This window comes from Pleurodeles waltl, chromosome 3_2 (genome assembly GCF_031143425.1).
Source record: "Pleurodeles waltl isolate 20211129_DDA chromosome 3_2, aPleWal1.hap1.20221129, whole genome shotgun sequence".
In the NCBI taxonomy this organism is placed as follows: domain Eukaryota; kingdom Metazoa; phylum Chordata; class Amphibia; order Caudata; family Salamandridae; genus Pleurodeles; species Pleurodeles waltl.
In genome coordinates, this window is record NC_090441.1 from 90,496,562 (window position 1) to 90,521,439 (window position 24,878).

Below are 24,878 nucleotides of genomic sequence, written 5' to 3' on the forward strand. Positions count from 1 at the left end.
AGTACTCTGGAGCCTAGCTTACATCCTAACTGAGCTGTACTGGTCCGAAGTACTCTGACGCCTGGCTCACATCCTGACTGAGCTGTACTGCTTTAATATGCTCTGTAACTTGGCTCACATCCTGACTGACCTGTTCTGCTCCAAAGTACTCTGGAGCCTGGTTTACATCCTAATTGAGCTGTACTGCTCCGAAGTACTCTGGAGCCTGGCTCACATCCTGACTGAGCTGTACTGCTCCGAAGTACTCTGGAGCCTAGTTTACATCCTAACTGAGCTGTACTGCTCCGAAGTACTCTGGAGTCTGGCTCACATCCTAACTGAGTTGTACTGCTTTGAAGTACTCTGGAGCCTGGCTCACATCTTGACTGAGCTGTACTGCTCTGAAGTACTCTAGAGCCTGGCTCACATCCTGACTGAGCTGTACTGCTCCGAAGTACTCTGGAGCCTGGCTCACATCCTGACTGAGCTGACTGAGCTGTACTGCTCTGAAGTACTCTGGAGCCTGGCTCACATCCTGACTGAGCTGTACTGCTCTGAAGTACTCTGGAGCCAGGCTCACATCCTGCCTGAGCTGTGATGCTCTAATGAGCTCTGTAACCTGGCTCACATCCTGACAGAGTTGTACCGCTCTGAAGTACTCTGGAGCCTGGCTCACATCCTGACTGAGCTGTACTGCCCTAATGAGCTCTGGAGCCTGGCTCACATCCTGACTGAGCTGTACTGCTCTGAAGTACTCTGGAGCCTGGCTCACATCCTGCCTGAGCTGTGATGCTCTAATGAGCTCTGTAACCTGGCTCACATCCTGACTGAGTTGTACTGCTCTGAAGTACTCTGGAGCCTGGCTCACATCCTGACTGAGCCGTACTGCTCTAATGAGCTCTGGAGCCTGGCTCACATCCTGACTGAGCTGTACTGCTCTGAAGTACTCTGGAGCCTGGCTCACATCCTGACTGAGCTGTACTGCTCTGAAGTACTCTGGAGCCTGGCTCACATCCTGACTGAGCTGTACTGCTCTGAAGTACTCTGGAGCCTGGCTCACATCCTGCCTGAGCTGTGATGCTCTAATGAGCTCTGTATCCTGGCTCACATCCTGACTGAGTTGTACTGCTCCGAAATACTCTGGAGCCTGGCTTACATCCTGACTGAGCTGTACTGCTCCGAAGTACTCTGGAGCCTGGCTCCCATCCTGACTGAGCTGTACTGCTCTAATGAGCTCTGGAGCCTGGCTCACATCCTGACTGAGCTCTACTGCTCCGAAGTACTCTGGAGCCTGGCTCACATCCTGACTGAGCTGTACTGCTCCGAAGTACTCTGACGCCTGGCTCACATCCTGACTGAGCTGTACTGCTCCGAAGTACTCTGGAGCCTGGCTCACATCCTGACTGAGCTGTACTGCTCTAATGAGCTCTGGAGCCTGGCTCACATCCTGAGTGAGCTGTACTGCTCCGAAGTAATCTGGAGCCTGGCTCACATTCTGACTGAGCTGTACTGCTCTAATGAACTCTGGAGCCTGGCTCACATCCTGACTGACGTGTACTGCTTTAATGAGCTCCTGACTGAGCTGTACTGCTCCGAAGTACTCTGGAGCCTAGCTTACATCCTAACTGAGCTGTACTGGTCCGAAGTACTCTGGAGCCTGGCTCACATCCTGACTGAGCTGTACTGCTCTAATGAGCTCTGGAGCCTGGCTCACATCCTGACTGAGCTGTACTGCTCTAATGAGCTCTGGAGCCTGGCTCACATCCTGACTGAGCTGTACTGCTCTGAAGTACCCTGGAGCCTGGTTCACATCCTGACTGAGTTGTACTGCTCTAATGAGCTCTGGAGCCTGGCTCACATCCTGACTGCGCTATACTGCTCTGAAGTACTCTGGAGCCTGGCTCACATCCTGACTGAGCTGACTGAGCTGTACTGCTCTAATGAGCTCTGGAGCCTGGCTCACATCCTGACTGAGCTGTACTGCTCTGAAGTACTCTGGAACCTGGCTCACATCCTGACTGAGCTGACTGAGCTGTACTGCTCTAATGAGCTCTCGAGCCTGGCTCACATCCTGACTGAGCTGTACTGCTCCAAAGTGCTCTGGAGCCTAGCTTACATCCTAACTGAGCTGTACTGCTCCGAAGTACTCTGGAGCCCGGCTCACATCCTGACTGAGCTGTACTGCTCTAATGAGCTCTGGAGCCTGGCTCACATCCTGACTGAGCTGTACCGCTCTGAAGTACTCTGGAGCCTGGCTCACATCCTGACTGAGCTGCACTGTTCCGAAGTACTCTGGAGTCTGGCTCACATCCTAACTGAGTTGTACTGCTTTGAAGTACTCTGGAGCCTGGCTCACATCCTGACTGAGCTGTACTGCTCCGAAGTACTCTAGAGCCTGGCTCACATCCTGACTGAGCTGTACTGCTCCGAAGTACTCTGGAGCCTAGCTTACATCCTAACTGAGCTGTACTGCTCCGAAGTACTCTGGAGCCTGGCTCACATCCTGACTGAGCTGTACTGCTCTAATGAGCTCTGGAGCCTTGCTCACATCCTGACTGAGCTGTACTGCTTCGAAGTACTCTGGAGCCTGGCTCACATCCTGACTGAGCTGCACTGTTCCGAAGTACTCTGGAGTCTGGCTCACATCCTAACTGAGGTGTACTGCTTTGAAGTACTCTGGAGCCTGGCTCACATCCTGACTGAGCTGTACTGCTCTGAAGTACTCTAGAGCCTGGCTCACATCCTGACTGAGCTGTACTGCTCCGAAGTACTCTGGAGCCTGGCTCACATCCTGACTGAGCTGACTGAGCTGTACTGCTCTGAAGTACTCTGGAGCCTGGCTCACATCCTGACTGAGCTGTACTGCTCTGAAGTACTCTAGAGCCTGGCTCACATCCTGCCTGATCTGTGATGTTCTAATGAGCTCTGTAACCTGGCTCACATCCTGACTGAGTTGTACTGCTCTGAAGTACTCTGGAGCCTGGCTCACATCCTGACTGAGCTGTATGGCTCTAATGAGCTCTGGAGCCTGGCTCACATCCTGACTGAGCTGTACTGCTCTGAAGTACTCTGGAGCCTGGCTCACATCCTGCCTGAGCTGTGATGCTCTAATGAGCTCTGTAACCTGGCTCACATCCTGACTGAGTTGTACTGCTCTGAAGTACTCTGGAGCCTGGCTCACATCCTGACTGAGCTGTACTGCTCTAATGAGCTCTGGAGCCTGGCTCACATCCTGACTGAGCTGTACTGCTCTGAAGTACTCTGGAGCCTGGCTCACATCCTGCCTGAGCTGTGATGCTCTAAAGAGCTCTGTAACCTGGCTCACATCCTGACTGAGTTGTACTGCTCTGAAGTACTCTGGAGCTTGCCTCACATCCTGACTGAGCTGCACTGCTCCCAAGTACTCTGGAGCCTAGCTTACATCCTAACTGAGCTGTACTGCTCCGAAGTACTCTGGAGCCTGGCTCACATCCTGACTGAGCTGTACTGCTCCGAAGTACTCTGACGCCTGGCTCACATCCTGACTGAGCTGTACTGCTTTAATGAGCTCTGTAACCTGGCTCACATCCTGACTGAGCTGTTCTGCTCCGAAGTACTCTGGAGTCTGGCTCACATCCTACGTGAGCTGTACTGGTCTGAAGTACTCTGGAGCCTGGCTCACATCCTGACTGAGCTGTACTGCTCCGAAGTACTCTGACGCCTGGCTCACATCCTGACTGACCTGTACTGCTCTGAAGTACTCTGGAGCCTGACTCACATCCTAACTGAGCTGTACTTCTCCGAAGTACTCTGGACCCTGGCTCACATCCTAACTGAGCTGTACTGCTCCGAAGTACTCTGGAGCGCGGCTCACATCCTGACTGAGCTGTACTGCTCTAATGAGCTCTGGAGCCTGCCTCACATCCTGACTGAGCTGTACTGCTCCGAAGTACTCTAGAGCCTGGCTCACATCCTGACTGAGCTGTACTGCTCCGAAGTACTCTGGAGCCTGGCTCACATCCTAACTGAGCTGTACTGCTCCGAAGTACTCTGGAGCCTGGCTCACATCCTGGCTGACCTGTAGTGCTATAATGAGCTCTGAAACCTGGCTCACATCCTGACTGAGCTGTACTGCTCCGAAATACTCTGGAGCCTGTCTCACATCCTGACTGAGCTGTACTGCTCTAATGAGCTCTGGAGCTTGGCTCACATCCTGACTGAGTTGTACTGCTCCGAAGTACTCTGGAGAGCCTGTCTCACATCCTGAGTGAGCTGTACTGCTCCGAAGTACTCTGACGCCTGGCTCACATCCTGACTGAGCTGTACTGCTCCGAAGTACTCTGGAACCTGGCTCACATCCTGACTGAGCTGTACTGCTCTAATGAGCTCTGGAGCCTGGCTCACATCCTGCCTGACCTTTACTGCTTTAATGAGCTCCTGACTGAGCTATACTGCTCCGAAGTACTCTGGAGCCTAGCTTACATCCTAACTGAGCTGTACTGGTCCGAAGTACTCTGGAGCCTGGCTCACATCCTGACTGAGCTGTACTGCTCTAATGAGCTCTGGAGCCTGGCTCACATCCTGACTGAGCTGTACTGCTCCGAAGTACTCTGGAGCCTGGCTCACATCCTGACTGAGCTGTACTGCTCCGAAGTACTCTGACGCCTGGCTCACATCCTGACTGAGCTGTACTGCTTTAATATGCTCTGTAACTTGGCTCACATCCTGACTGACCTGTTCTGCTCCAAAGTACTCTGGAGCCTGGTTTACATCCTAATTGAGCTGTACTGCTCCGAAGTACTCTGGAGCCTGGCTCACATCCTGACTGAGCTGTACTGCTCCGAAGTACTCTGACGCCTGGCTCACATCCTGACTGACCTGTACTGCTCTGAAGTACTCTGGAGCCTGACTCACATCCTAACTAAGCTGCACTGCTTCGAAGTGCTCTGGAGCCTGGCTCACATCCTAATTGAGCTGTACTGCTCTAATGAGCTCTGGAGCCTAGCTCACATCCTGACTGAGCTGTACTGCTCTGAAGTACTCTGGAGCCTGGCTCACATCCTGAGCTGCACTGCTCTGAAGTACTCTAGAGCTGGCTCACGCCCTCAGGGATGTAGCTTAATCAATAACATTAGGGTCTGAGACTTTCTAACAAGCAATGAGGTGCACCCAACAAAGAGGATAAGGCGGGCAGGCACCACTGGATTGTGGTCATGGACAGGGTTAATGGTGTTAGCTTTCAAGTCATTTGGAAACGTAAAGCCAGCCAGTGCAGTCCGAATGTGGGACAGTCTGGACCATGTTGTACATTTGAGTCCAGTTCCTCCTCAAAGCAATGTACGGCAGAGAGGCCCAGGACAGAAGGCTATCATAAGCCCATAGCTAACATTAATAGACTAGGCTTAGGAGCAGTGAGAACAGGCCTCTTAGCAGACGAGGCTCGGCAGCAGACTACTATTGGCGGTAGTCCAATGCAGACCATCTAGCAGTGTGTAATAACACAAGGCCCCTAAAACTAAAGAAAGGGAAAGCTTGAAATAAATAAAACTGGACAATAAAACTGTTGTACTAGGAGGAGAGCTACAGAACAGCAAACCAGCGATCCCTCATTCTTTCTCCCTTTAAATAGAAAATAGAAAAATGGCATCACAAATGTAATGATATGACAATTGTGTGTGTGGTTTCATCTACTGAAGGACATTACAATTTCTTTCATTCTACTGAGGTATACAATTGTACACTGCTTGGCTTCAAGAAATTGTTAAGTTTTGGGCTACCTTTCGTAATTATGCCATTCTAAGTGTTTGTTGTTTTAGTAGGTTCAATCTATCTTTTTCACAATGGATTTGTTGAATAATTATAGGATATCATATGTCAGTGTGACTTGCGAGGATGCACCACTGAGAGAGCAAAGACTTAGGCAGCTGTATAACTCTAAGCTATATTGTGCATACAGAGGGGACAGCATTTGTATCTAACGTGTGCTGTTGTTGTAGGGTGATGTCTTAGTGTGGCTTGAGCCAGATGCACTACTGAACTAGCAACCACTGAACCATCGGAATGGCTTGTAGTTGATTGGTTGCCAAGGAGTTGCTTTCTCATCTCCTGGCGTGTGACAGGACACCGCGATACAATGACTTGAAGGGCGACAACTATAGAAAGGGTCGGGAGAACCAGGCAGAGGCAAGAAGAGGATGGGGGACTCCAAGTCAACACACCCACCACCACGCCTGCGCAGCAGATGATGAGTGCCTTTAGGTAGATGATCCAGGCTCCAGGCTTCATCAGATCAGTACAGCTCAGTCTGCACATTAGGCAGGAAAGTAGCTTCAGGGAGTAAATTATATGTTAATGGGTCTTGGCCTGGAAGTGTCAGTCGGATCAGCTGTGTTCAGCAACAGTGGCATTAAGTCACTGTTGCTGCAGACTGATACATTAACAGGGAGAGATGATCATGAAATGAACCAAGGGTTGTGCTTTACTCTAAAGATCTGTGCCCAAGCCAAGACATAAAAATATTTGGCATGTAAATCATCCAACAAACAACATGTAGACATATGATAAAGTCACTTTTTAAAAAAAACTGAATTTCTTTAACAGGAAGGTGTGTTTCTCCTTAGTATTTAAGATTTATATCACTGCATTGAGAGGCATCTATTAAAAGTGATAGTTTTAAAGTTTAAATTTCAAAATATTAATGCCAGCAGTGGCACGGTGCAGCAGATAATGAATTATGTGGCAAATGCAGGAAATCCATAATTGTGTGAAAAACGCTGTAGCCACACAGTCGCATAATTCCAGTGGCCCTGGATATCAGTGCTCTCATTATTTGAGATGTTTAATAGTAAAAAGATTGTTTGTGCACAGGCAGGCGGTTCAAGGGTGCAATGTGTCTGCTGTGGGTGGGTGAAATATGCCTGCTGTCATTTGTGGTACAAATAATATTAAAGAGATTGTGCAGATGCAGACGGTACCAGGGTGAGATGTGTCTGCTATAAATGGGTGAGATATGCCTGCTTTGATTGCTTGAGACGCTTAATATTGAAGAGATTATTTGTCCAGATGCAGACGGTACCAGGGTGAGATGTGTCTGCTGTGTCATTGGGTGAGACGAACAGTGCTGAACACATGTTGCTACTTGCGACCGGTAGCACCTGGGTGAAATGTGTCTGCTATAACAGTTGGTGAGGGGATGAATGTTAGAAACATGGTTGCCCACGAGACAAGCAGTACCGGGGTCAGATGTGCCTGCTGAGGCAGTGAGTGAGACGATCAATGCTAGAAGACATGTTTGCTCTTGCAACAGGTAGCACCAGTGTGAGATGTGCCTTGCTCCTAGGACAGGTAGCACCAGTGTGAGATGGGTGCGACGATCAGTGCTAGAAGACATGTTTGCTCTTGAGACAGATAGCAAGCACCAGGGTGAGATGTGCCTGCTGTAGCGGTGGCTACAAGACTTGTTTGTACTTGAGAGAGGCAGTACCAGGGTGAGATGCGCCTGCTGTAAGTGAGATGATCAGTGCTGGAAGACATGTTTGCGTTTGATACAGGTAGTAACAGCGTGAGATGAGCCTGCCGTGAGTGGGTGAGATGTGCATGCTATGAGTGGGTGAGCTGTTCCTGCCATGAGTGGGTGGGATGTGCCTGCCATGAGTGGGTGAGATGAGCCTGCCATGAGTGGGTGAGATGTGCCTGCTATGAGTGGATGAGCTGTTCCTGCCATGAGTGGGTGAGATGCGCCTGCCATGAGTGGGTGAGATGAGCCTGCTATGAGTGGGTGAGATGTGCCTGCCATGAGTGGGTGAGATGAGCCTGCCATGAGTGGGTGAGATGTGCCTGCCATGAGTGGATGAGATGAGCCTGCCATGAGTGGGTGAGATGTGCCTGCTATGAGTGGGTGAGCTGTTCCTGCCATGAGTGGGTGAGATGTGCCTTCCATGAGTGGGTGAGATGAGCCTGCCATGAGTGAGTGAGATGTGCCTGCTATGAGTGAGTGAGATGTGCCTGCCATGAGTGAGATGTGCCTGCCATGAGTGGATGAGATGAGCCTGCCATGAGTGGGTGAGATGTGCATGCCATGAGTGGGTGAGATGTGCCTGCCATGAGTGGGTGAGATGAGCCTGCCATGAGTGGGTGAGATGCGCCTGCCATGAGTGAGTGAGATGTGCCTGCCATGAGTGGGTGAGATGAGCCTGCCATGAGTGGGTGAGATGTGCCTGCCATAAGTGGGTGAGCTGTTCCTGCGGTGAGTGGGTGAGATGTGCCTGCCATGAGTGGGTGAGATGTGCCTGCCATGAGTGGGTGAGATGTGCCTGCCATGAGTGGGTGAGATGAGCCTGCCATGAGTGGGTGAGATGTGCCTGCCATAAGTGGGTGAGATGTGCCTGCCATGAGTGGGTGAGATGTGCCTGCCATGAGTGGGTGGGATGAGCCTGCTATGAGTGGGTGAGCTGTTCCTGCCATGAGTGGGTGGGATGTGCCTGCCATGAGTGGGTGAGATGAGCCTGCCATGAGTGGGTGAGATGTGCCTGCTATGAGTGGATGAGCTGTTCCTGCCATGAGTGGGTGAGATGCGCCTGCCATGAGTGGGTGAGATGAGCCTGCTATGAGTGGGTAAGATGTGCCTGCCATGAGTGGGTGAGATGAGCCTGCCATGAGTGGGTGAGATGTGCCTGCCATGAGTGGATGAGATGAGCCTGCCATGAGTGGGTGAGATGTGCCTGCTATGAGTGGGTGAGCTGTTCCTGCCATGAGTGGGTGAGATGTGCCTTCCATGAGTGGGTGAGATGAGCCTGCCATGAGTGAGTGAGATGTGCCTGCCATGAGTGAGATGTGCCTGCCATGAGTGGATGAGATGAGCCTGCCATGAGTGGGTGAGATGTGCATGCCATGAGTGGGTGAGATGTGCCTGCCATGAGTGGGTGAGATGAGCCTGCCATGAGTGGGTGAGATGCGCCTGCCATGAGTGAGTGAGATGTGCCTGCCATGAGTGGGTGAGATGAGCCTGCCATGAGTGGGTGAGATGTGCCTGCCATAAGTGGGTGAGCTGTTCCTGCGGTGAGTGGGTGAGATGTGCCTGCCATGAGTGGGTGAGATGTGCCTGCCATGAGTGGGTGAGATGTGCCTGCCATGAGTGGGTGAGATGAGCCTGCCATGAGTGGGTGAGATGTGCCTGCCATAAGTGGGTGAGATGTGCCTGCCATGAGTGGGTGGGATGAGCCTGCCATGAGTGGGTGAGATGTGCCTGCAATGAGTGGGTGAGCTGTTCCTGCCATGAGTGGGTGAGATGTGCCTGCCATGAGTGGATGAGATGCGCCTGCTATGAGTGGGTGAGATGTGCCTGCCATGAGTGGATGAGATGACCGCGCTATGAGTGGGTGAGCTGTTCCAGACGTGAAATCTTTGCTCTGACAGTGAGTGGGTGCCAGTGGCTTGGCGTAGGTGAAAGGGTCCCCAATGCAAGCAAGGAGAAAAGTCCCCCTGACCTTTGGTTATATAGTAAAATACAACAATAGCCGTTGTGCAGTGGGCCTCTCAGAGTCCTTTGTCTCGGTGCCACTGCGCCCGCCGCACATTAATATTCGTACTGCTTGAGAATGATGGTGACTGCGTGAGATGTTTGTTACACTTCCCGCTGCCTTGAGCTGTCTGCCTCTGGGGAACATGCACCACTGATGCTCCAGACATCTTTAGTGTAATTGATAGGGTCAGAGGTCAGTCATGTTGAGTTAGACTCTGTCTGAAGATTCTACGGGTTCTCACGATACTCCTGCTTGCTGCCACCAGTGGTTTAACATAACACACTGCCCCCTTCTTGCAGAAAGCGGTAGGCCCCCCCTGAGATTCCCATATCTCGGAGATGTTATTAGGCCTTAAGCACACATGCTGTGCTGTGTTACTTTACTGCTTGTTGTAGATTTTGCACACAGTAGTGCACTCTAAGAGGTATTGCCCAAAGTGTACACTCGAAGGTATTGCACACAGCAGTGCTCTCTACGAGGCATCGTGCAAACAGCACACTCTTAAGTATTGCACACAGCAATGCATCTTTGCAGGTTTTGTGGAACACAGAACATGCATTCTAGTGCAGGGTCTGGTTGGCACCAAAATAAAAGTGTCTCCTATTCGTGAATGAGATAGCTAAAAAACTCGCAAAGACACTCTGTATAGCTGTTTGTGAGATATTGCATGCATCCGTGTACCCTGCAGGCAATGGCTGTGGTTACATCAGGCAAATAAACAGTAAAAACCGATCCACTAATGATAACACAGGTCCATAAACAGCCGAAACCCCAGATCACACCCTGGCTTGGTTTTTACTTTTCTTTCTCTAACTTCAAAGTGAGAGCGCTTATGTGACATTCTTGCTTGATACTGGGGGTGGAAAAGGGCTTTTTTGTCTAGCACAAAACAACATTTATATGACCTGTGCAAGTATTTGTGATAATTGAATGGTCATTTCAATTGAAGATGTGTTGTTTGTAATGGCAGTGTACTACCCCACCATGCATACTCCACTTTACCCTACTACACTCTACTCTGCACTACTCCACGCCACTGCACTCTACTCTGCACCACTCCACACTCCACCACTCCACACTGCGTCACTGAACTCTACTCTGCACCACTTTACTTTACACTACTCCACATCACTGCACTCCATGGCCCTGCAGTCTACGCCACTTCACTCGACGCCCCTGTACTCTACTCTGCACCACTCCACTCTTTGCCAATGGACTCTATGCCACTCCATTCTAGACCACTCTACTCTAACCTACACAACTCCACTCTACGCCACTCTCCAACACTGCATTCTAATACAATGTACTCTACTTTGTACCACTCAACTCTATGCCCTTGAACTTTTTGCCAATCCACTCTGCACCACTGCACTCTATGCCACTGCACTGTACACCATTTTACTCTATGCCATTACACTCCACGCCACTGCCCTGTACCCTGCACCACTCTGCTGAACTCTGAAACAATCTACTGTACGCCACATGCACTCTAAGCTATTGCACTCTATTATGCACCTCTCTGATGTACACCACTGCATTCTATGATGCTGCATTGTACGCTACTGAATTCTATGCCGCTGCACTTTATGCCACTTTACTCTGCAACACTCTATGCCAATGCACACTACACCAGTCCACTCTACTTTACTCCACTGCACTCTTCACCACTCTACTCTCCACCACTGTACTTTATGCCATTGAACTCCACTCTGCACCACTACACTCTACGCCACTCTACTCAACACCACTCTACTGTATGCCACTGCACTCTACGCCAATGTACTCTGCAACGCTCTGCTCTGCAACACTGCATTCTACACCAATTAACTCTATGCCACTCTACTCTGCACTACTGCATTCTAGGCCAATGCACTCCTCACCACTGCACTCTACACCACTCTACTCTGCATCACTCCACTCTGCAGCACTGAACTCTGCAGCACTCTACTCTACACCACTGCACTCTATGCCACTCTACAAACACATTGACAAAGCCAATAGCTCTTGGATAGGCGAGTCCTATTGACTTTGCCAAAGCTTGTTTAACATTAACATTCCTAAAGCATATTGTATGAGTAAAGTAAAGCTGCTGCATCATGACTCAGGCATGCCCGGAGTCACCATGAAAGTGTGTACACTGTGGCCACCTTCGAATGGTTCTGCAGGTACTGCAGCCTACTCCCGAAAAGGAGGACTCTAGGACCCTCTTGTGAGGACCTAAGGTACTGCAATCCACAACAGAAAACTATTTGCGTTTGGCTTCAGAACTTCTAGCAACAACCTAAATCTAAAGTAAAAGTTAGTTTTTAATGACAGCCAGATTAATTGTCTTTTCCAATTCTTTTTTAAATATGTTTTTATTAGATTTTAAACAAAGTAAAACCAAATTACAACTGTACAAACAATTCCCTAGTAGCACGTACACCTGGTATGCATCAGCATCCTCCCTCCCCCATCACGCCTCGCCTCAGATTACTCGATCTATTCCAGCACATTCCTTCCGGCACGCGGCTGGGAATCCTGCCATCAAGTGTGGTCACACCACTGCCCTCTGTCCCGGCCTCTTAAGATACCTCATCAGGCTCTGAGTTCGATCCGATCCCCTTCCATGGTCCCCACACCTTTTCAAATGTACGCGGGCACGCCCCTCGCTTGATATACCACCTCCTCTGCCTGCATGCACCAGTTCATGTTCGAGGTCTGTTCGGATATTACAGGTCTAAAAGCGCCCCCAGTATCTCACTATGGGCCATATGTACTAAAGCTTTTTCCCATAGACACAGAATGGGTAAAATCCTTTGGTACATCTGGCCCTATGTCCATCGTGGCTACCATTGAGGCCACATTCCAGAAGAGGAAGGAGTATGTGCTCAGCGTCTGCTCTCTCCAATACCCACGATCACAACAATGTAAGGGGCAGGGAACACTCCAGGACGGTGGGGATCCTGCTCCTCACACTCTCCCAGTATCCCTGTATTTTAGGGCAATCTCATAGAGTATGAACCAGGGCCCTGCACTGTCCACAACCTCGGAGGCATCGTCATTGTCAATTTTACCCATTTTGCATGGCCTGGTTCTCGTGTAGTATGCCCTGTGGAATATCTTCAGCTGCACCAGCCAAAATTGCGACCAGTTGGCTACCTCCCTGGGGTGTCTGCAAGCTTTTCCCAGGCGTCGTCCTCTAGTTTCCCCAAGACAATCTCTCATTCACTACGCAGGACGTCAAGGAGAGGCAGACTGTGCATGAGCAGAGATGCGCACCATTTTTAGATTGGGTGGGTATGTAGTGGGGTGGGCCCCCATTATGCTATATTCCAGGGATGTTTCTTTGGTGTAGCAGAGGACGTCCACGTACCCCACAAATGTGTTTCAGCTGTTGATATCTAAGATAGTGACTCCCTGCTGGTTCAAATTGTGCCTTATGTTTGGGGAACGGGATCATCGTACTGTCCCTCCAAACATCCCCCACCTTTGAAATTCTTAGCAGGTCCACTTTTGTGACATTCAGCCTTGTCAATCTTGATAGCAACGCCGAGTCCGACAATGAGGTCTCAAGCGTCACCTCACTCTTCCATCCCAATAGTTCATCGCCTCTAGCCATGCGGTAACTACGATTGCAGAGGGCCCCGCAATTGGTTCTCCTTGTTCCCTCTGCACAGCCAACAGGGATATCCCTCGAGGTCCATTGCTCTTCTGTTTACGTATGTTGACAGCGCCTGCTGCATTGAAAATACCCAATCATGAATCACCTGCAGCTGAACCGCCCAGTGGTACAATTTCAGGTTTGGGAGGTACACACCCTATCCTTCGGTTTCTACACCAAAGCAGAGAGGGCGATCCCCGGCGATCCTCCATCCCAGATCAGTGATCTGATCACCCCCTTAACGTCCGAATTGCTTGTTCGGAACTGCATTCGGGGTATTTTGGAGGATATATAAGAATTTTGAGAGTTGTTGATTTTGTCAATGCTTGTTACAAATCTGCTGTCTTTTTATCATTTCCCTTTCTTCTTGATGTTCTCCTCTTCATTTTTTTATCTTTCTTCCCATCGTCCCAGTGCACCTTTGCCATCTTCTTTTCTGTCATTTTCCTAAAGTTTTTTGTTACCTTTCCCTGTTCCCAAATCGTCTTTTTTCTTCCTTCTTCTTTTTTGACTTTTTCCTTTGCTTCGCTATTTGCTTTGTTTCTTTAATTATCTCTTTCTAATCCCGTCGTTTGACACTTCTTTATTTCAAAATGTTCATGCTTCAAGGAACTATGGATACATTTAATAATGAACAGGACTGGTCTACTCCACCAAACTCTTCCCACACTTTGGTGTAGAGACTTTCACAGTAACTCAGTAAGAAAACCTCTTCAAAACGCTCATTTCTGGTGATATAAGGTACCTACTGATAGCTGCTTAGCACCACTTGCAGATAAGCGTCGGGCTGCTGTCTGTTCTTGTAAATGACACTGCTCTGTGGTTTAATCTGAGTTTCCTCCTTGCAGATGGGTTTGAAGAGGTGGAGACTCCCTTCATTCTCAGGTGTGCTGAGGAAGCCAAGCACCTGGTGGACGCCGCCTACAAGCACACGCGCCAAACGTGAGTTACCAAGGTGTGGGTATTACTGGGTTATCTTTGTAGGAAAAGTATTGCGTGGGTGGGGGGCACTCCTATTAGGTGCAGACCCTCTCATGTCATCTACCTGACTCCGATGTCTGACAGGTTCCTTCTGTGCTCCTTATTCAACCTCTGAACCGCAGCCTTTCCCCATCCAAGCTGCCATCACTCTCTGTCTTCTGGTTTCTGGCGTTATCTGTCCTGCACATTCAGAGCTGCCATCATTGCCTGACCTTTGACCTCTGTCCTGCACATTCAGAGCCGCCACCACCCCTACCCAACGTTCCTTTTCAGAGCTGCCATCATTGCCGGACCTATAACCTGCCCCTTCAAAAGTGGATACTAGCATTGCCTGGCCTCTAATCTCTCTTCTTCTACCTCCCGAGCACCCATCATTGTTAGAGTGAAGAGAGAATTCCCCATAGATCACTGCCAGAAATTCTATTGTTGCTCAAACTCTGAAATCTGACCTGCCCTTTTAAAGCAGCCATACCTGCCTGAGTTCTTACTTGGCCCTTTACAATTTCTATCACTGCTTAAGCTATCATTCCTCCTACGGAATTCCCATAACCCCATAATCTCAGCTCCATACCCACCCGATTGAGATCTGTAACCTCTTTTTGAGCTTCTCTTCGGCTTTCGTATTCTTCCAGTACTATCACTGCTAGATTCCACTTCCTAACACATTCCCTTCAGAGATATCATCACCACTTGAGCTCTACGCGTTTGCTTCCTCTCCTAACGTGCCAGCACTAATAGAGTTTGTAGGAAAGTTCCCTCTTTCTGGCAAGGTTACCCCCACTTTTTGCCTGATGTCAGTGAGCTTAGACTGTTTTCACCGGGATTCTGCTAATCAGTACTCCAGTGATTGTGCTCTCCTCTAAATTTGGTTGTCTTGATACTTCTTACACCCCACAATTGGCATACTGGTGTACCCCTGTAAGTCACTGGTAAATGGTACTTAGGTACCCAGGGCATTAGTGCACCAGGGGTCTCCCAGGGGCTGCAGCATGTATTATGCCACCCAAGGGAGCCTTTGCTATCTGCGTCTGCAGGCCTGCCCTTTGCAGCCTGCTTGAAATGGTGCATGGTTAGTGTAAGTCACCCCTATGGTAGGCCCTTTCAGCCCAAAGGACAGGGTGCAGGTCCCTGTGTGTGTGGGCACCCCTGCATGAGCAGAGGTGTCCCTATGAACTTCAGTTACAATTCACTGGACTGCGTAAGTGTGGGGAAGACATTTTAGCTATGTACTGTCTACCTGTGGTCCAGGTACATAATGGTAACTCCGAACCTGGGCATGTTTGTTATCAAACATGTCGGAATCATACCCCAATACCGATTCCAGTATTGGTGGCATGATTCCATGCACTCTGGGGGTTCCTTAGAGGATCTCCCAGTTCTGCTTCTACCAGTCTTCCAGGGTCTGCAGGCAGCTGTGCTGCTGCAGCCCCCAGACACGATTCTGCCCTCCTGCTGCTTGACCAGATCAAGCAGGGGACATCAGAACAAAAGATTTCCTGTAGGAGAGGGGTGCAACCTCATTTCCTTTGGAAATAGGTGTTACTGGGCTGGGGAGGGGTAGTCTCCCCACACCACCGGACTGCTTTGAAGGGCACATTTGGTGCACTCCTTGCATGATCCAGTTTGCACCAGTCCAGGAACTACTGGTCTTTGCTTTTCCGTGAAACACCACAAAGAAAAGGGCAATGTCCACAATCCTCTTTTCCAGCTCCACCCCTAGGATGGTGCCCAGAGCTCCTCCAGGTGGCCACTTGGTTCTGCCATCTTGGAACCAAGATGGTCAGAGGGCCCTGGGAGAATTTGACTGGGTAGGCCAGGTAGCTGATGTCAGTGAACCCTCCTGATAGGTGGTCACCCCAGAAAGTGACCAAATCCCATTATTGGGCTAAATAGGGACTCACTTAAGGGTGGATCCCCAGATTCGTCGTGCAAGACTCCACTGGAACTCCCTGCAAAGGCATCTTCTGCTCCTGGCCTCCGGAACTGCTGCTGGGCTGCACAGGAACCAAACAAGATTGCACAGCCTGAGACAACCTCTCCTTGCAACATTGTTTCTGTGGCTCCTGTCAGCACTCTGCAACATCTCCACAACTGTGCATTCTCCAGGGTCGACAAGACTTCAGCTGCACCAAGAAGCAAGAAGGAATCTCCCTTGGAGCGAAGGAGTCTCTCCCCTGCATCCGCAGGCACCTAAGACAATGATTTCCGGCTGGTGGGATTGTCTGTCCTCCAGATCTGCGAAGATTCTCCAACATAGGTGGTGGTTCTGATGGATCACCTGGGTCTTCTCTGCCTTCTGTCCACTGTGGGAGGTGGTGAGCCTTTGCCTCAGCCACTGGAACTGTATTCCTGTGCACAGCGACTGCTGCACCAACTAAGGCTTGTTCACTCCTGCTCTGAAGGATCTTCAGGCTCCAAGTAGCCCCGTCCCCAGCACTCTACCTGCGCAAGGACAGTCTCCTCTCTGCTGCTCCAGTGATGTGAGGCTCCTCTTCAGGTGTGCTGACAAAGCCTCCCTGCGACTTAGTGTGCCTGCTGCCAATGGGTTGCTTGTGAGGGCTCTGACTGCTTCTTCTAGCTCTCCTGTATCCTGAGGGTCAGCCTGATATCCCCTCTAAGGGTCGAGTTCCCAGGACCTTGCTGGTCCTCCACAGATCTGCAAAACCTCCAACAGCTTCTTTTGCGTTTGCCTGTGCTTGTTGGTGGTCCTCTTGACCACTGAGCCATCGGCAATCTGGCAACCCTTGAGTGACAGCTCATAGGTGACTCCCGGGACTCCTCTGCAGCTCCTGGACCCTGCAGCTGGACTTCATCTATCACTGTTGATCCGGATCTTCAGCTACAGAAGGGTGGGCCTTGGCTCCTGCGCAAGCTGGACACTCCTGTGTGGACTCGACTCTGTCCCCTTCTTTTGCAGGCCCTTCTCACCTGGAATCCACCCGTGGGTTCCACTGGTCCAGTCCTGCTTCTTCATTCTCCAACTGTGACGTCCCCATGTTAGCCTATGGGAGAACTGAGTAACTTACCTCTCTGCACCCAGCTGCTGAAGATCTTCTAGGTACTTTTACCTTTTGGGGTTCCACTCTCCCCCAGCCCTTGTCTAACTACTCCATACACTCTGGTGGGGACACCCTGCCGCATTCCATTATTTTAGTATATGGTTTGGCCCCCGCATAGGGCCCTTGATAATTTATGCCATCATTACGTGTGGACACTTTATGAAAAATTGGTATTTAGAGTTTATTGTAAATATCCATGTGATTTTTCCTCAAGAAAAGCCTGGGCAAATTTGTGGATGCAACAAAACTGCACATTATGAGTATACATGCCACAAAGAAGAGCAAAATATGCAGTATTACCATATTACCGTTATTCTGAAGTGTGGAAATAAGAGCAATATCATACCTTGTAACAATTGAGCACCATGGTATTGATAGTTTTTGTGCGATATGAAGAATAACACAGTCAATTTGTGTGGCTTGCCATTTTTCTAGGGGTGCCAAATTCGGGATTTGCTCCTATTGTCCAACAGATTCCACTAATTTTTTATCTGGAAAAAATAGTACTAGCGAAAATAAGTTGGTGTGGTAATTATTGCAAAACTGGGAATCCTGATTTAGATGCAAACTCCTGTGTGTACACAAATCAGGGTTTACGGGTACTTAAACTTGACTTTAATATCAATTTATCTAGTGTACTATAGAGATACGGAGAAGGATAGTGATCTGTAGAAATCAACTACAAAAGTTGTTTAATGATATAGTCCTGTGACTGGAACACAGAGATGGGCTGCTCGTAATATTAGATCCCAATGGAGGGTCCGGCTTTCGGTGGCATTAATTTTAAAATGGTTAAGAACCTGTAGACTCTTCGGCCATCAGAAATTCAACTCTGGAAAATGTTTTAGTAGATAAACTTTTTTGTCCACTTCGTTTTACCTATCAGATCCTCCAATCTGAGCTTACACTTTGAAGAGTTTTTCTAATGGGGTGCAACAAAATGCAAGAAATACATTGTTCTAGAGAAGTTAATTTCATTAAATAAGGGAAAGGGTGGTCCACTCGTTAGATTCAGATCTAACAATAAAAAGAGTAAATGTAGTGTGGGACTCCTTGTAGGTGAGTCTATAAAGAAGAAAGAGAAATGTGTATTATGATTCATAACTGGGCACATTAACCGAGAAGGAACGATATAGATATGGTTCTACTACACTCAGAGGATGATACGTGTGTGGTCATTGGATGAATACAAATGACATCATTGATCACAAGCTAAGACATTACCAAGTATTTATTAGTATTCGGTGATATTCTTTGCTCTATCCTTGTCAATTAACTTTATGGACAAGACTTTTGGATGTGTGAAGAAATGGATAATTGAACTTCTGAAATTTCTACACCACAACGACCTCTCTTATAGTGTTATTGCTCACTTCTTTGACAACCATGAAAGTGTATCAAAACTTTAAGACAGGTGGGTCCAGTCCTTGGCCACCAGGCTTGCATTGCTGCGGTGCTGCTCATGCTTCTCATAGTATGTGTGTAGATCAATGTCTTCATTTACAGCATTGGCAATTGACACTTTTAGCAGAAGCTTAAAGAAACAACAAATTGACCAGACCTAAATTGTTTGCTCTTCCCTAGTTTAAAAGACAAACTGAAGCAGGAGAGCCTCTCTTCCTCGGACATCATGGCGTTCTTCAAGCAGCCGGTGGCAGGCAGCAGGACCACCATCCGGGCAGCGGATTACATGGAGACGACCTTCCAGTTGTTGAAGGAGAGGGTGGATCACTCCTACCAGAGGCCCTTCAATATCACTGGTAAGAGACCGATGACTAGCGCTAGCCCTGGGAAGTGACTGCTGAGTCTTACCAACCAGTAGCAAAGTGCTGCTGAGTCTTACCAACCAGAGAGGGCATGGTGCACACACTGGCAGACTGTTTAGTGTAACCAGTAAGGAACTGCTCAGTATTGCTTATCAGACATAATTCAGTACAGCTAGCAAGAGGCTGTTCATTGCAACCAATGAGAGACAGTTCAGAGAACCAAGCAGAGGGGGCTTAGAACAACCATTGTCAAACCGTTTAGTACAATCAATAAAAGATTGTTCAGTATTGCTCATTAGATGATGTTCAGCAAAACTAGCAAAAGACTGCCTTGCAACCAATGAGAGACTGCTGGGAGAGTAATCAACGAGAGGATGTTCACAGGGTTGGACTGGCCTGTAGGGCAATCAAGCAGTGCCCGATGGGCTGTTCTGACAGGTCAGTGTGTAGGTCGTGTTTGTGGCTGTTTTCAGTGTTTTTGGCCCTGTTTATGGTCTGTTGGACCGGTTTTACTGTTTATTTCTATGATATTAAAACAAACATTGCCTGAAGTAAGTTCAAATCCATGCAATACTTTGCAAAACACTTAAACATTGTGTCTCATCAAGTTCAAATCTGCGCTAATTTGCAAACATATGCAACTTTTTGAGCTTTCTAATTAACTGATAGGAGCGTTTTTTTTGGTGTTCTGTCCTATTTTCTGACCCATTCAAATTCTGGATGCTCAGTACAACCACTGAGAGAATGTTCAGAGTGTATTCAACCAGAGGTGGCCCGGTACCACCAACGATAGACTGTATTGTATTGTATTGTAATAGTATTTATATAGCGCTTACTACCCCTGATGAGGCGTCAAAGCGCTTTTCAGTGAGTAGCATGCTACTCTGGAACCCAACAAGAATTAGTGATGGATTAGTATCAGGAAATATGAGTACAGTTTTAGTATTATTATGAGTTAGTTTGAGCCGGGGATATGTGAGTTTGTTAGTTAGATTGACTGTAGTAATGGAGGGGTGGAGGAGGAAAGAAATCCAGAAGTGTTAATTGGGAGTATATCCCTCATTTACTCAACCCAAAGGCTTGGGATGAGTAAAGGGGGATGGAGGAGGGAAGAGTGTGGAAGGGTTAGGGAGAGCATAGTAGCAACTGTGTAATAAAGCAGCAACAGTTCAGTACACCAATAGACAGCCTCTAGTAAAACGGGTAAAATATTAGAATATGTGGGGTATAAATAATAGGCTGTTTACTTTACTGTTTATGCTGGAGATTCCATTGAATCACTGTCCCTGACGTGCCTCTACAAACATTGTGATTCTACCAAGAGAGGTTATAGCTGCAGCCAAAGGCTATATAAGGAAACGGAAAGTAATTCCTGTTACAAGCTAACAGGAAGTCCCTGGTAGATCATGAAATGCTAATTGAAGAATGAGCAAGCAGGAGTTCAGCAACACCAGCAAGGGATGCTTGTGCGTGAATAGTTGAGCACATTTAGTACCACTACTAAGAGCTTACTGTTATAGGCAATTCTTTGATTCTCTTACTTAAGGATGTGCATGGCATGGGAGAATGAAAGCTAGCAAACCCTAGCTCCATAAACAAACTGAAAATATGTAGATAAAGGAGTGTTCGGTATACTGAGAAAGACCTATTCCTATTCATTGATTCTGTCGAAACAGTTGATTTTCATTCAAATCTCTTCACCCCTCGCCATCTTTTTGAATTTACTTTTTTATTATTTTTTCTATAAATATATGAGTGCTAAATGCTATGTATGGCCTGGAGAGCTTTCTTGGGGGCAGGTCCTGACATTTGCAAATGGCTTCGTGAAATACCTTGCTTCGGATGCACTGGCATCCAGCTCTGCCAATCAGCTGGTGTGCCACAGATTCAGAAAGATAATAGTGGACGAATAGCCATTTGTAATGCACAAGGCTGAACTAAGCAAGAGTGGACCACAGGTTTTTAAGGGGAGAACCACCGCTGAGAGTCGAACCCGGTTCCCTATTACCAAAATCAGTAGCTCTGTACAGTACCCCACATCCTCTCAGACCCCTAACGTAAAACGCAAACTTATTTTGATGAAAGGGACATACCTAAAGCTTGTTTATTCTGCTCCCTCCATGTCCCAAAATACCAGACATAATCATCATCATAACCCTAATAATGATAATAAATAAACTAAGACATTTTTAATGTAGACGGAAGAAATAAAGACGTGTGTCAACATTGCCTTCAGTTCCATAATAGCGTTCTTTTGAGGATGGGCTTGTTTCAGGTTTCTTTTCCTGGGCTGCACTTATCGTGGTCTTGTTTTTACGAACTATAGTGGTTGTTCTGCGGCTCTTGCCATTGTTATGCTTTTTTAATACCACCACCGTTGCAATAGGAGGAACAGGCATCGCGTGTGATTCATAAAATCATGAATGGTCCAACCTGGTGAGATGTTCACTGTGTGTGCGACGAAGCGGGCTGGTTTGTTTTGCACTGCTCTGGAAGTGTGTGGGTGTGTTGCACTTCTATTGCCCCGTTGCCCCAATTCCGGTATGGGTGTTAATGTCAGGCACTGCTTGTTTCTATTAGGCACCTGTTATTATGGTGCTCAGATGGGCAGTATCCAAGTACTCTTACCAGCTAGGTCCCAAAGGAGAGACGTATTGGCTACCCCAATGTTTGTTTTAACTATTATTTACCCAACTTCATCTAGAAATGAATCTGCTGGCAAATAAAAAAAATCAAAATCATTGTGATGCACAGTTCTACGATGAAGACTTTCTAAAATAACCTAAATATGTTCACCTGAAAAGAAGTAGGTGGGTACAACGAGTGACCATTTTGAAATGGGTTAGAATTCCTGACACCCCCTGCAAACAATGCCATTGCTCACTTCAACCTTTGCCAGCATCATGGGCAGAGGAAGAACCAAGTCCATTGCTGGACGACCAAAGCCTATCCCTTCGAAGGTGGAGCCTCTCAACTTAGACACCTGACCACAAAAACAGACCATGATTCCTGAAAGCCAGGTTTCCTCGATGCCCCTTTCCCACGGTGTAGGAACCGTTGAAAGAGGAATGCTGTGGTGAAGGGAGGAAAGACACTGTGGCCCATATTTATACTTTTTTAGTTATTTCTTGACGCAAAAGCGGCGCAAACTTATAAAATACAATTGTAATTTGTAAGTTTGCGCCAAAAAGTGACGCAAATGCGGCGCAAAAAAACTATAAATATGGGCCTTTTTTTTTCTGAAGAGAGCTGGGCCGATCTGCAACACAGATTGGTGCTATGGAAGTACAGCATTAAGAGTAAGGGCATATATTGTGTTGACACCATTTCAATAGACAGTGTTTTCAAATGACGCTTGTGCTGATGTTACATTAGATCGTTGGAATTCTTTGTCAGTTGGAATCCTCATACTCTCCTTAGCAATTTCTTTTTCAAAGCACTAACAACGCATTTAATTGAGCAGTCTATCCCAGGTTTGTTATCGTGACGTCATCTTCTTGAAGTATTTTTGTTTACTGAATATTCCTATTTTTATTGTGGTTTTATTTTATTTTTTAAAGTTTTCAATTTCAAATGTATTTCAATTTATTCCAAAATTATTAGGTTGTGTAACCGTTTCAATTTGTTTATCAAATATAGCTTATACCTCATATTTTGAATTCCTTTTGTACAGTGCCTCATTTCTTCTTGTGTCAGAGGATGCACTTTCTGCATATTATAACTAAAGAAGGCAAGACTGGTCCGTAGAAAAAGAAACAATTTGATATCACTAGTAAACAGCTCCCAACACAACTAACAAAGGAGTCTTTGGGAAACCTAATTTTGATTAAAGAACTGGAATTAGTCAAGCATGGTAAACAAATTGAAACTGACAGGTATTGGAATGGTTGTAGCAAATGTAGTGTGTGTTACAACAAAAATATAGTCCCTAATAGAGGGGTTGGAAGGATTAGCATTGATGTGATATTACTTTCTCTGGAAACTTTTGCAGATATACTCACTGCTGAACAGCTTCACACCATCTCAAAGGTCACTGGGTGTGCCTACCAGTCAATGCCCAAAGCTTGTCGGAGCAGTCGATACAGAACCATCACTGGCGAATGCAATAACAGGTAACTGTCCCCACCGTGGCTGCTTTTGAAATATAATGCCAGTGGGGCACTCTAAGCTTTGAGCATCTGACCCTCATTTGGAGATGGTCATAAATTCATTTTATGTTGTGTTTAATATACTGCAAATGGCTTGCCGACATCTTACTCTTTTCTCCAATGTAAAGGGATACGGTGTTACCATGACAAAAAATGCATGGTACTACACACTGAAACATGGTAAAACAATGCTCCGTAGCATCATCAAATTCTAGTTCCAACTCCGCAATGCGGGAAAGCTTGAAGAAGCCCATGCTCACATTCCAACAACTTCCCCAGTTTCCGTATCCTCTCCTACACAACACACACTCCAGTTTTTCACTCTGTAGACCTAATCTCACCTCCAAAACTCATTTGTTGGCTCCCCCTCACCCCTTTCTTCTAACTTCCTCCCTCTGCCTATAACCTTACAACCCTCCACTGTCCCCTCTTCTCAGAGCCCCCTCTGACTCCTCCAAACCCCCCATCACAATCACAACGTTCAGGGCTCCCAAGCCGTTTCTCTCCTGCTCATCCCTCAGGTAACAGACAACTTACATTCATCTCTAGTGCACCAGGAATTTTGTACAATCCAAGTCCCATCTCCCAAGTCCCAGAGTTAACCTTCAGCCTGATATGATAATCTATGACTCATCTCCAAGAACCACACTTGTCTTGCCCTCCAGACCTACTATCCTACTTGACCAAAATGACTGAGAAAATGAAAGCTTTATCTAAGGTAGTCCGCACCCCATCTACCTTCCCAACAATGGCTCCAATAAATAATCCTTAGGGAGATAGAATCCCACAATTATGAACCCCACCCCAGGAGAACACAACCCTCCCTCACTGATGCCAAACTCCACAAACTTGTAGAAATTTAGAAACTCTGAACTTGATGAAAGCCAGGCAACTACTTGCCCCAATTCTAAATCGGTGAATGACCAGTCAGCTCTCTCTTCCCATTTATCTTAACCCACAGACTTCCCTAAACCTAGTCTTCTATTAAGAAGAATGAGCCTGATTGCCACAATACTCATCAATCAGCTAAGTAACTCTGTGTCCATGACAAGACAATCATTGCTTTGGTGCATTTTGAACAACTGCTGTTAAGCAGTTAAGGATTGCATGACGATCTTTAACACTATTTTGAATTTCATCCTTGATATCCTAGTCCTAACTGAAGCATGGCTCACCATCCTTCTTCCCCTCTACGATTCCATTATTTGGTATGACTGAGAGGAAATAAATGGTGGTGGAGTAGCTGTTCATTAGAGTAAGTTAGGCTTCAGAAAAAGTCCTGCTGTTCAGTACCACTCCTTCCAATGCTTTTCCATGGAGATATTCAGTCATAAGGCATTTAATCTAAGACAAAATGTCATTTACCATTCATCTGGTTAAAATACTATATTTATAAAAGAATGCATGGAATTCACCATGCCTCATTTGTTAACTTCTGAGGCCAGCATTTCCCTTAGTGATTTCAATCTGCATTGGGACCACTTCCTAGACCAATCTGTGAATGTGCTGTCTACTTTCTTCAACTGCAATCTCCTACAATACAGTTAAAACCCCACATACTTTAAAGGAGCTGCTCTTGACCTGATCATCTCAAAGTACCCCATTATCTATCAAAACGCCATCTTGGTGGATTGGTCAGACCATTTTCAGATTCTATTCACTCAGAGACAATGGTGTAGCCTTACAACTTTCTTTTCATGTTAAAAAACAACAAATTCCTGGACGAATTCTAATGTAAATTCAGTCAAGGCTGAAACGCAGAGATCTGCATGCAACATGTGCGTGACCATGCACTCTGTTTC

General features: G+C 47.3%; 1 protein-coding gene across 1 annotated transcript in view; it reads left to right on the forward strand.

Moving 5' to 3' along the window:
• LOC138286513 (eosinophil peroxidase-like) overlaps window positions 1–24,878 on the forward strand; it is a 122,743-nt gene that overhangs the window by 17,300 nt on the left and 80,565 nt on the right. The window contains exons 3-5 of the mRNA XM_069226866.1: window positions 13,971–14,064; window positions 18,747–18,922; window positions 22,920–23,040. Coding sequence (XP_069082967.1) covers window positions 13,971–14,064; window positions 18,747–18,922; window positions 22,920–23,040 — 391 coding nt within the window. The remainder of the gene's footprint in view (window positions 1–13,970; window positions 14,065–18,746; window positions 18,923–22,919; window positions 23,041–24,878) is intronic.